This window comes from Perca fluviatilis, chromosome 5, assembly GCF_010015445.1.
Source record: "Perca fluviatilis chromosome 5, GENO_Pfluv_1.0, whole genome shotgun sequence".
Classification (NCBI taxonomy): domain Eukaryota; kingdom Metazoa; phylum Chordata; class Actinopteri; order Perciformes; family Percidae; genus Perca; species Perca fluviatilis.
The window spans coordinates 19,767,357-19,780,635 of NC_053116.1; the positions used below are offsets into that span (position 1 = coordinate 19,767,357).

Genomic DNA, 13,279 nt, shown 5'->3' on the forward strand with positions numbered 1-13,279 from the left:
TTTATTGGATTATTAGATTGGATTGGAACTGAAATAACTTAATCTGCAATCAAATCTTTCACACTTAAATGCATATTGTCGTCATTGGGCATCTCTGTAGGCCTAATTGCATGAACGACATAATGTCATGGTGTGTTTTCTTTCTTCAATTTAGGTTTGCGTGAATTTTAAAAATATATTATTGTTGCAATGGTATTCTCCTGAGTGCATCTATTGTTTTCTGTAGTTATCATTTTCAGCGTGACTGTCTCACTGTCTACACTTTCAGCATGGGTTTGTTAGTGGTGAAATGCATGCTGCTGTGTGCATTGATGCATGGAGCGGTGTGTGCCTGTATGCTGAAGAATCACACCATATGGATTGAGAGGCACGACTGTGGCCAGTGTGTGGCCATCAACACTACCATCTGCAGCGGCTACTGTTACACACAGGTAAATACACACTCTCACACTGTTCGTGGTAGCTCGTCATCTGAACATTTTGTTAAAGATGCAAAATAGTGAGGTTGATGTGATGCACATGATACGTACTAAATGATTTTGATATGCTGTAGGCAATATGTGGATCAAAATGAAAATCATTTTGTTGGGTCTAGATACGTTGTGCAAGTAATATGGGTAGAAGTGTGATAATATATTACTTAATTGTAACGCATTTATTGACACACACCCCAACTTGTGTAAACACTCCTTGTTTCCCCTTTTTTAGGACACCAATTTGAGGGGACGGCTTGGGAGGAGTTTCCTGATCCAGCGCAGCTGTGTGCCTCTGTCCTTGGTGTACCGAGCTGCCCATGTGCCAGGCTGCCCTCAGGATGTCAGCCCTCAGCTGTTTTATCCTGCGGCCAACCGCTGCAGCTGCAGGCGCTGCAACACGCGCACACATCACTGTGTTCGCAACAGCCGGATCCCTAATGACCGGTGCACCGTGACCCTTGGCCAGACGCCGCCCTCTGTGGGAACCTGCTAACCAAATGCACATGCATGGCAATGCGACAGCTGATGGACTCTCTGCTTGTTGATGTCAGTGTTGTGCATCTCAGCTCCTCATATTGTTTTCTCTAGTTTGTTTGGCAATGTAGGCTATTGCTATAAAACACTATGTTGAACATGTATTTAACTTTATTGGGAAAATTGTGTAAATTAATCAATGACAATGAATATACAAGCAACAGATGAGTGCATAATACGTGTATTTCCATATTAAAGAAAGTCTAATATGATGTTCAGTTTGGGAGGAGAATGGTCTTGTTCATTTAAGTAAATTTACCAGGGTTTCACTCTACTGGGAATACTTGTACTTGTTTGCACACAGTTGCCTAACCGCTATAGACCTTTTTTTCACGGCAGACATGTTGACGTGTCATAGTAGGAAAAGCACACGTCTATTAAACACCATTAATGATGGCTGCATTCTACCCCTGAATTGTGCATGCTGACTCACTGAAACAGCTTACTGGGACACGTAATTGAGCCATCGTTAAGGTCAAAAGTCTGCTGTGAAAAAGCCCTATGCAAATTTCTCACAAAAAAGCCACAGGTGTAACTCTACTCTAATTATGACCGTGATGGGTGCCAGATCCCTGGCGTCATTAATTAATGTGGCCTAATCAGTTACACCTGTGTCTGCCAACCCTGTGAGAAACTTTCAGGAGAAGTTGCATCATGATGTGATATGAAGGTTCCTGAGACGAGTTGGCCCATCCCACTTTACAAATACCACACTCTTTTCATTGGCTAAGACGTCAGGTCTGAAACGCCCCTGGCTGCTTCACGTGCTTCCTTGCTTTTTCCATCCATTCATTCAGTCAGCCCTTCAGCGGTGCGGAGGGACATACAAGAACTTCTAAAGCAGCACCTAATTTTCCATTTTAAGGTGGGTCATGCGTGCTCTTACCGAGACATAACGTAGTTATGTTTCATTCGAATACAGTGACATCTTTAAGCTTTCCAGTTATCCTAATCAGTAGGCCTATAGGCTACTGTAGCCCAGAAGTAACGTTGGCCAATTAAAGTAGCAGGGCAGGTGTGCAAAATGCGCAACGTTTGGTTTAGTGTAGACCTATCCGTGTGAAATGTTGGGACATATTCTGTGTCCCGTGGAATCCTGTGTTCTGAATAGAAGTTCCAGCTAGGCTTTGCTACTAGCTGTTACCATATAGGTGTTACCAGAGCCTGTCTATGGAGAGCCTGTTCACTCCCTATCTCACTCCATATTAGCCCCATTGTACCAACCCGGAATTTTCCCGAGAGTGGAAGTTCTCCCCTTATTAGACATTCTCTGGTGTTACCTTGTTATAGGTACATCAATTTTCAATTGGCGAAATTGATTGTAGCACTCAATACCTCCCCCCCCCAAATCACTGATTACAGAATCGCTTTGTTAAACAAAAGGACCACTTGGGGCGCTTTCGAGCTCAACCTGGCACCCATTTAGGCAGTTTCAGTAAGCAAAAAGGTAAAATTTAACTCGCAACATTCTCACTTCAGGTTTGGAGCATTCGAGTTTCTTCTTGAATGACTTTATTTTATTGTACAATTGTCGCATTGATTAAAGCGAAATGTTTACCGTTTTATCTATACTTTTATGTAGGCAATACTTCAGTGCAATAATTACATCCATACCAGTGAAGTGTTTTATTTATTCTGGTGCAACGCAAACTTGTATTCTAGTGCAAACTTAGATTGGATTTTATGTCATATGTATGTTGTTAGCTGTGGATGTTGGCTTACTTAAGTTGTTTTTTGTCTTAGTAATATTTTCCTGTCTTTTATTGCACTGATCAGGAGTAGTGCTCTAAATTTAATTGTATTCCTTCAAAGGACAAATGCTTCCTATTCTACATTTCTATTATTTCTAGTCTAGTTTTTAGTTATGAATCTGTACGAAATTAAGCAGACATTGTATGTTAGAACCTTTTGCACAGCCATTGTCATGTCATCATCTAACATGTCAGACTCTGAACGCAAACCATTTGACTGCTACAAATTCTATTTGATGGTAGATAAATAATGAAAGAATTAGTTTTGCAACTGGAACTTATTCCCTCACACATTAGGCAGGTTTATCCATAAAAGCTACTTGGCTTGTGGTGGTTTGACTTTGGTCTGGTGATGACTACTGATCCTGGCCTATTTCTTGGCTGGCGTGCAGTGGGTGGAGAGTAATGTTGAATTTATCCCTGGATCTGGAGGGCTGGACTTGCGTCTCTATATATATTACCCTGAGTTTCTTTCTACTCCTGCCTTGCTCAGTGTCTCTCGGGGACTCCCAGCCTGCTCTCCCTCTGCGGCCTCCTTTGTGCTGACCAACTTTTGCACTCAAAACAACCAAGAACCATGGCACAGCAACAGCAGATTAGGTATGAACCGGCTCTGTCCAATCAGGATACAGGAACCATCGAACATGATGCAGCATATAGAGCAAGATGCAGCATGTAGAGCAAAATAGGAATAAAGCATGTTTTGGTTATTTTATTTAATATAGTAAACGTTATAGTTTGCCATAATAGAAACCTTAGGATGGGTAAGGTTTCCTGCACACGTGTGTATGTTTGACCTACTCTGTCGACAAGTTATTTTTGGATGAGCAGATTCCCAGAGGCAGTCACTCTATACCCAGTTCTGTTGCAATGCTAATACCTCACATACAGTATACACACACTTAAAACACTTAATGAATGACTTTCCTGTGGAGATAATGTCCTTAAGCTTGTGGTTTAGCCAACCAATCCTTGTACTGCTTTAGTTCAATTTTAGTAGATTATGCAACCTTACTTGACTGTGACACACCTTTTGTGCCACTTGTTGTAATTTTGTGAGGAAAGGGAAGGATTGTTATGCTCATGTCTGTTTCAACTTGTCTTCAACAGCCTCCCAGCCAAACTGATTAATGGAGGGATTGCAGGCATGGTCGGGGTTACCTGTGTGTTCCCAATTGACCTGGCAAAGACCCGCTTGCAGAACCAGCGCAGCGGGCAGCAACTCTACAAGAACATGTAGGAGTCAAACTCACCAAAAAAACAACCATGCCCTTTCTCTTGATTTGAAATTGTAATCTTAATAAAATGCACATGCATACTGTCAATGGCCCTTTCTTACCGTGCAAGTTTTTTGCCAGTCTATTCATCATTCCATTTCAGTGATCCCTTTACAGGAAGGTTTTTCTCTGTGTAGATTTCCCGTTAAGCTTGACAAACTGAGCTCAGCAAAGGCTGATGGACCCAAAAGATTCTCATTTATTTAGTAATCCTTTTTGTGAATGCATTCCTAATCAACATCATACAGTAGTGCTCATACATTTATGAACCCATGCTAAAGTTGACTTAAAAAGAGGAATAAATCCTAAAATAATCCTTTTGGATATTTATCTTAATGCCTTAATTAAAAAAAATTAGGAAAAAGCCAACCTTTAAGGACACCAATTTTCTTTGTGAATGGATAATGTATTGTAAATAAGGGTTCTTCCTTAAAATACAGGGGACATAAGTATACACACGCCTTTGGAATTAAAATAGCCCCACATCATCACATACCCTTCACCATACCTAGAGACTGGCATGGTTTTATTTCAGTTAGCCTAATGGCTGGTTTGATTTGCATTGAGAGATGATTTTATGGAAAGTACCCCATGCCAATCTCTAGGTATGGTGAAGGGTATGTGATGATGTGGGGCTATTTTAATTCCAAAGGCCAAGGGAACTTTATCAGGATGCATAGTATCCTGGATCCATGAAATAACTGGCCTTTAAAAATAAAGATCTGCCTGCCTGTATGGGAATTTAACATATGATTTTTATTTTTTTTTAGGCAACTTTAGCATGGGTTCATAAACTTATGAGCACCACTGTATATACCAACCATCTCCTTGTATAAAGGCTCTTCCCATGACACATTTTCATTTCCAAGCCCTGATTGTGTTGTATTATATTCACTTAATTATATTATGCATAAAAAAATAAGTGTTTCCTATAAATAGTTTGCATAACTAATCCCTTTCTTCTTTTTCTCCTTTTAGGATGGATTGCTTAATAAAGACAGTTAAATCTGAAGGCTACTTTGGCATGTACAGAGGTAAGACTAGTAGAGGTGTGAATCTTCACTGATCTTTTGATTAAGATTATCATGTCTTCAATTTGATATCACAATGCGTCAAATACATTTTTCTATTAAAGCCATGTAGGATATTTAATTCATAGCTTTTCAAGCTTCAAAAACAAAAAATTCTGCAGTGCTCTAATTCTAAATAAATTGGATACATAAAACTACAGCACTGAGCACATGGCACTTCCTGAATGTGCATAACGGAATATGTAAACAAATGTTGTTAGGCCTACATTAAATTGTAAACAGAAATAATCGATTATGAGCCTGCCAATCGATGCAGCATCGTCCACGATTTGATGCATCGATTATTTGATTAATTTCAACACCTCTAAAGACTAGTCACATTGTCCATACCATACTGACCTTTTTTTTTTTTTTTTTTAAAGATGTAAATAGTCTCCATAAAGAGAATATCAAGGATATCCTATCAATGTTTTTGAGATCTGTGATATACTTTGGCCTAAACCAAACTACCAATTTAATCAGACTCCCAAAGGACATTTTTCTTATGTCAAGTTTCTTTAATTTTTTATCAGTGGTTCATCTTGTAAAACAGTGACCACATAACAGCAACTGATTTCACTGAAGCAATGGACATTTTATGCCACACATAAACCATTGCTGCTTTATCTGATTGACTTCTGTGATGTGGAATTCATTTCTTTTACAGACATCTTGCTGTATTCCCAATGTTTCATTAGAATTAAGTTTGCCAATGCTTGTTATTGCAGGTGCTGCAGTAAATCTCACCCTGGTAACCCCAGAGAAGGCCATCAAACTAGCTGCTAATGATTTCTTCCGCCACCAGTTGAGCAAAGATGGGTGAGTATTGGCACTGAATAAGACAGCCTCCTGTACTGCAATGTAATTCTTTATTTATTTTTTAACCACATCCTTGTGTCTTCAGTGGCAGGTTGACAGTGATCAAGGAGATGTTGGCAGGATGCTGTGCAGGAATGTGCCAGGTCATTATCACCACACCCATGGAGATGCTCAAGATCCAGTTGCAGGATGCTGGCAGGCTAGGTAATTATAAGGAACTCAGCAGAATAGATTAACAGCTCACCAATAATGCTTTAGGATGTTCTTGTTAACCGCTTGGTGAAAAACTGTTGGAATATGTTTCCTTTGTCTGCCAGTGGCCCAACAGAGGATGGTGCCCAGTGTAGTAACAACTCTGAAGATGGGGGGTACCAGTGCAGTTCTTAGCCGTTCCTACAACACCAACCCTGCGCCTCAAGTCATGCGAGTGTCAGCCACACAGATCACCAGAGAGCTGCTGAGGACCAAAGGAGTCACAGGACTGTACAGGGGACTCGGAGCCACATTGATGAGGTAAGATGGGATTCCATGCCTACTCTTGCTTAACTGGTTTTCTATCTTTAGTCAACGGTCTCTTAATATGGTTAACATGCTTTGTTTTGTTGCCTTTTTCAGGGACATCCCGTTTTCCGTTGTGTACTTCCCTCTTTTTGCACATCTGCACCAGCTCGGCCAGCGTTCATCTGAAGACCCATCTGTGCCCTTTTATTGGTCCTTTATGTCTGGCTGCCTGGCTGGATCCATTGCTGCTGTGACTGTCAGCCCTTGTGACGGTGAGTGACTCAGTCTATGCAGCTAACTGGTCACTGAATATTTTAAGTTGTTTCACAGTTTCAATAAATTCAACTACGATAAGCTTTGTATGTCTTGTGCAGTGGTGAAGACGAGGCTACAATCACTGAAAAAGGAGCCAATGAGGAAACCTACAATGGAGTGGTGGACTGTGTCAGGTAAATTAGTCATACAGTCATCAAACATTATGCCCTTGCCCTCTCACCAGAGTTTGCATGCTAACCCTTTGCTCACTCTTCCATTGCAGAAAGATCCTGAGAAAGGAGGGTCCCGCAGCATTCCTGAAGGGGGCCAGTTGCCGGGCCCTTGTTATTGCCCCACTCTTTGGCATTGCACAGGTTGTGTACTTTGTAGGAGTTGGAGAGTTCCTGCTGGGGTACAAAACCCCACAACATTTACCTCTGCATAAACAAGTTGTTTCCTAGTATTTCTGCTGCCTCATTAAATTACAGGCAGCTATGCCCTGGGCATAGCCATTGACCCAGCTCATTATTACTGTGTAACTTCTTTATTTTGGAGGCTTTCTGAGTAAAAAGCTAAAGTGACCAGAGGGGTGCCATTTTATTTAAAAATGGTTTCAAGTTATGCCTTTACCATGACTCAATCTTAGAGTTAAACTTGCCTGTCGATGAGCTTCAGTGAAGATTATTGCGAGAACAGAATGGCCTTCCTCACTGTGGGACTTGATAGTCCAACATTGACGTCACTGTGGTCAGACTTGGCTACTCCTGTGGTACCAAACCTTTCCCCCTGCTTTCTTAGGCCTAGTCCACATGTGACACGGTATAGAAAGCGCGTTGGCCTTTCTCTTCACACACAGTCCACAATGGTGTTTTAGGTCACTGTAAACTGAGCTTTTGGGAAACTATGGCCAGGGTGAACTTTTTTAGAAACACTGTGTTGTTGTGTAGGGAAAACTGAGTTTTTGGCTTGTGACGTGAGCGTGGGCGCTGTTATCCCTCTTTTGTGAGGTGTCACAAATGAGGCGACATTTCTTGCAAATGGCAGACGTGGCCAAAATAGTGCTGGAAACGGGCTGGTTAACTTGGCTTGGGTGAGTTCTAGCATTTATTCACCGACAAACTGTTACACACAATGCGCTTCACGTACCTCTCCACAACTCATTTCCGCTAACCGTACGCTGCAGATGCCGTTGTGTGCGCAACGCGTATGGTGTGAGTCGTGACACTGTGCCACTGTGACGTACTATCATGCGCACATGGGTGCAGAAAGACAAATGCAGCGCGCATTAGCTGTTTAATGGCACTTCATCAGATGTCACTGCTACATAATCTAACACTGCACGACACAAACCCTGCCGCCAACATCACTGGTCTTTTCCGGTAACTGCATTTTTTTTTCAGGCTTCTGATTGTCCAACTTTTTTTTTTCTTCTTTGCACTACTGGGATTTTCTTTTGCCTGTTGGCTCGGCAGTGCATGGGTATACGGGAGGGTGTATTTTTATTAGAACGAACAAAGGATAAACCCATTTAAAAAATACCAGTATACTGTGTGGATTAGGCCTTAGATTTATCCTTAAATATGCTCCATATCAATTGCCCTTCACTGACTGCCTCTCTTTTAACCTAACATGTATATCCCTCTAACTGCCTAGTGAGACTACTAAGTGTGGCTGTTACATGTTGCAAAAAAAAACTTACAGTGCAAGGGAGGATCTACTAAGTAATACCAATGGCAGAATATGGAAAGATTACTGGAATAGCTTCAATCCTGTTTTAAAGGGTTACATGTGAAACTGGGTCATGGATGTTGATCCCGGTATATGTATATACTGTTTATTTTTAAGCGGATATAATTTGATGAATAACTTCTCTCACAAAATTGTCAGGTGTTGTCCTTTGAACAACCTGGTTTGGAAAAGGGGTTGTTTAAGGGGTCCTAGCCTATGAACGAACAAACAAAACATCTGGACTTTCTGTCCACTAGTATGCCATACAGTGATCCTGTGTTGTACTCATTTGTTACAAGGAATGATTTCCTGTCTGTTAATCTACACTGCTTTATAATTGGTTACAAGACTGTAGCTGACCATAGGTGCTTTCTGGTGTGTTTTTTCCAGAACAATTGGGGTTGAGGTATTTGGGTTTTCTACTAGGCACTGTGAATCACTGGCAGTATACACAACTATTGTTTATTTAACATGCAAGCTTGAACTCTGACTCAATAAGACCTTCTCCAGTTAACTTTGGAGAGCTGCATTTTTGTGGAGGATATGTTGATGGTGGTAAACTAGTCTAATGATGGGCAGTACTTAATTAATGGGATTCAATGTGCTTTTGGGACCAAGTCTTATGGAAAAGGTGCAACTTAACCTAAACATAGCTACTTTCTCTAAGTAGACTGTGACTGGTCAGGTTTTCTTGTCAGTTAGAGATACAGGAACCCACACCAATGTGTCATGTTAGGCATTTAGAAGCAGAACAGAGTGAAACGGGCTACACTGGTCAAAAGTACTTTCAAGAGTTTTATGTAAATATGTGTATGGTTTCAACCAGTTCAGTAGATTATTTTTCAGATATAGATTTTTAAATGCTGAATAAATATTTGTAAATGCAGTGTTTACTTGTGTTATTTGTGCTGTATATCCTGAGGAATTGCATATTCAGTCACATATTCTCTGGTAGGGCTGGTGGAAATAACAGCATGTTGACTGTAGACGGTGTCAAACCTTTTCTCGATGCGCTTAAAATGTGTTACCATGCTCCGCCACGCACACTGGCAGGAAAATGCTCATGCTGCACCAGTGAGGTAACTGTATCCGGGGAGTCCTGGAGCCTCTGCTGCATCACACGCATAACTAAATATTCAGCTGTCCTTGAAGCTCAAGTGCAGAAAGATGAAACTCATGCGACTAAACCTGGAAGCCTATTTAATCACTGGGGGATATCTAATACAATCAGCTGGGAAGATAGATAGATAGATAGATAGATAGATAGATAGATAGATTTTATTTATTTTTTACTGTGATGTGTGTTAAAGGGATTCATTTTTACATGTGTTCCTTTAGAAATGAATCAAAGTGTGTTTATGTAGGGGGAGGTTTTTACTTAAAAAGAAGAAAAAATAAATCTTCCTTGTATTCCTTTTTTTTCTTTTCTTTTTTTTTTCTAATGCCTACACTACACAGTTTCAAAGCAAGATCTGATAAAATAATATGGTGCATAAATTACATTTGGCGAGGTGTGGAGTTATTTTAAATTTTTTATTTTCTTTCCTTTCATTACTAGAAAGGACTCGAAGTGTGGACTTGCTGGTATATTTTCAGGGCCTGAAACCAAGCAGCCAGTGGAGGTTGGGACTAAGGCTGTGTGTGGAATGGTGGTGTCTGAAGCTGCTATCATGATTTAGAGATGTCTTTGGTGACGAGAGATTTAACAAGTTATTGAATATCAAGAATAACTATCAAACAGAAGCAAAAATACTAAAAAAAAAAAAAAAAAGTCAAAAGCCTTAGACAAAGATATGCCTTTTTTGCTTAGCACCCCACCTTTTTTAACCTTTTTTTTTTTTTTTAAATAAAATCATGTTTATGAAGTTATATGGAGCTTTGCTGAGTAAAACACACAACCCCTTCAAATCTGGAACATAAACTGATATTCAAAGACCTGTTTTGTCTTTTCTTTATTAGCAAAGTCATCCAAATGACCCAGTAAACATGCTAATTGGGCCCTAAAAGAGCATTTGGTGCGTGCTATCGCATCATTTTAATTACTAATCTGTTCTTGTCAGTTCCTGTAAAGGATTACTAGATTTCAGTATAGCAGTAAATAACTATACACTGATATCAGAAAGTGTGAACCTCTGTGATGAAATAAAACCAGGAAACAGTGTAAAACTTTAAAAGCTTTAATAAACGTCAAACACTTATTCTGGAGAAGCCTGGAATGGAATTAAAATAATTTAACACAATCAACTATGAAAAGCCCCGACTGGGTACACAGTGTGTCTTTTTTACGCAGTACTGCACGTGTTTCATCTCCAGATTTGCACAACTATAACTGAGTAACACAACAGCTTTTGTGGATTGAGGTGCACTAAACTGTTCCTAGTTCATCCTGTTTTAACTCCACAGAATGACAGTGAAGTGACTCTGTTGTGTCTCATCACTCAGAGTAAACACTGTCTGCTGGAGTGGTAAGAAAGCCCTGGTGGTCTCTCACTTGTCTCACATTACATTGAAATCTGTAAATAAAAAATAAGAGAATGACCAGGGCCCTGTGTTCCACAGAGTCTGATTATTCTTTTATGACCAATAGACTTTTAAAATAGTTGGCAAGACAAATTGTCGATTTACCACTTCAACTCTCTTGACAATGAAGACACAGTCGAGTTTGACACTGAAACACCAAAATAATAATGGCAAGTCCAATGTGTGTGACAATTAATTGCAGTCCAACTCTACAAACATATGTACATCTTTTGCTACGCTCAAACAGCCCATTGTTCAAAAAATAGCTCGTTATCAAAGAAAGGCACATTTAAGATGCGTTTTTAGTTGCGTGATTTGCTTTGACTATTGCACTGTCATGACTACATGAACACTGTACAACTACTGCAAGCCTCTGTCTACACATTAAATCGTAACTATCACATCAACCACAAATAATGTACAACTACAGAAAACTCACACATATTTACATACCAGAGTCCCGTAATAAACCCAACAGTGGCCTGATTGAACCTGGATCAATGGAAGTGATTCAAGATGGGCATGTCTGTCCAATCCTCTTATCTGCCGAGATTGATGAGATGTGAGGAATACAGGGGTTATTTCTCACTTTTGTTTTGTTGTGGGTGGTGTACTTTTTAAGGCACAGAGGGGAAAAAAGATGGAGATAGGAAAAGATCAAAGGCCTGGCTTGGATAACAAAATTCCACAGCCCCACTGCCTATTCTAGCATATATTTAGCCTGTCCACATGACTTTTTGACATACAGTCAACAAAGACTCGGAGGATACTCTCTTAGGTAAGAGAGATTATATATATTAATATATACAAGGAGCTTTTCCTTTGTGACGAAAGGGAATTTGGTTTTCAGTTCAGCTGGATTGTGCTTTGATTCTTGGATTTACATTTTCCTGTAGGCAAGTTTTTTTTTTTTTACAGAGAAGACTTTTGAAACTTGCTTGAGTTGTGTAACACACCACATACTGGCATTGCAAGAAAAAATATGAAGTCTGCATGTTTTGTTGTTTGCGTAAATGGCTAAAATGTGGTTATAGTTGCTTAACAATACTACTATCATGTCTGTAAAGTAAATATGAAGCTACAGCCAGCAGCTGTTAGTTTAGCTTAGTATAAAGACAAAGCCAGGATAGCTGTTTCCCGCTTTTTCCAGTCTTTGTCTAAGCTTGCTTAACTGTATGCTACAACTTCATATTTACCACATGTTACTCTATCTTCCAATCTTCAAATCTATATAAATTATAAATTTTTATTTAATTTATAGCTAGTTGTCCCATTATTTATGGTGTTTATTTTTACTATATTTACATAGTGTGTGTGGGTATAATTTTTTTTGTTTTTATTTTTTTTTTTTATTTTTATTTTTTATTTAATTTTTTATTTTATTTTAGTAAATTCACTGGGGATGCATTCCCGAAACGTTCACTGGCCATTCCCTCTCTCTTGAAACCCCACTCTGATTCCACCAATCAGTGTATTCCCTACTGAGATTCCTGACAACCTTTTTAAGGCTGTCGTCTAATGTAATACAACATTGCTGTGCTTGTGTTGTCTGTGCGTGTTCATGTGTGTCTTAATTTGGGTGCACAGATAAGCAAACTCAGCTAAGCTTTTCCCTCAGATTGCTCCCTCGGCAAAGTTTCCCCACACAAGGGGTCAGTATCAATGCTGTGTTAAAAAGCATTAACACTACTGCTACAGTATGTCGGTTAAAATTTATAATGGCAGCCAAATGCCATGAGGAAAAAACTATTTGACAGATTGTCAGGGTCAACATCAGACATTATACTGTTCCCACTGTGTGGATAGTTATGAAAGTAGAGCATGCTATTTTGCTTCGTGACTGCAAATAAATAAATAACATTTCAGAGAAAATAGTGGAAGATCAGGCCAAAAGAGCTGGTTTGGAGCACCATAGTGGAAAGGATTTTCTTTTTAACATGATCTATTTCCCAGGGTCCCTGAATGGACAAAGGTTGACTTTGGATCTAAAGGCTGTACAGTCTTTCAGGGCTAGGTACAGGAGGGGCAGAGTTCAAGTATCCAGCTTAGATGACCTCTCTGCTGAGCGCAATGCCAACAGAGCACCATACTGAAGATCATCCCAAATGACCTGTTGAAGAGGAAAAAAGATTTTTAATAAAGTAATTCACACTCATAATGAGTGTGTGTGTTTCTTAGTAGATCCTGACTCACCATGACTCCAGCAATGCCGACTGCCCACGTATCCAATGATGTAGAGTTTATTGTTGAAGAACTCCTTGATGCGTGTCTCACAGTCCTGCAGACCAAACACAAAAGAAGTCAAGCAGGGTATCTAGTGAAGCAGGATGGGTTGTATGTCACAATGA

The 13,279-nt window shown here is 39.8% G+C and overlaps 1 protein-coding gene and 1 pseudogene across 1 annotated transcript; both read left to right on the forward strand.

Moving 5' to 3' along the window:
- The first annotated feature begins 269 nt into the window (after positions 1-269).
- Positions 270-1,202, forward strand: LOC120558920 (thyrotropin subunit beta-like). The gene is made up of 2 exons (XM_039800274.1): positions 270-431; positions 709-1,202. Exons 1-2 carry the CDS (start codon positions 270-272, stop codon positions 967-969), a joined length of 423 nt encoding a protein of 140 aa, XP_039656208.1. The 3' UTR covers positions 970-1,202.
- Positions 1,203-1,724: 522 nt separating this feature from the next.
- LOC120558900 lies at positions 1,725-7,211 on the forward strand (annotated as a pseudogene).
- Positions 7,212-13,279: the final 6,068 nt, after the last annotated feature.

Bases quoted from the DNA above. Each gene is read 5' to 3' on its own strand.
- LOC120558920 (XM_039800274.1), top strand. From the start codon at position 270: ATGGGTTTGTTAGTGGTGAAATGCATGCTGCTGTGTGCATTGATGCAT. The intron at 432-708 runs GTAAATACACAC...CCCCTTTTTTAG, and splicing joins GCGGCTACTGTTACACACAG to GACACCAATTTGAGGGGACG.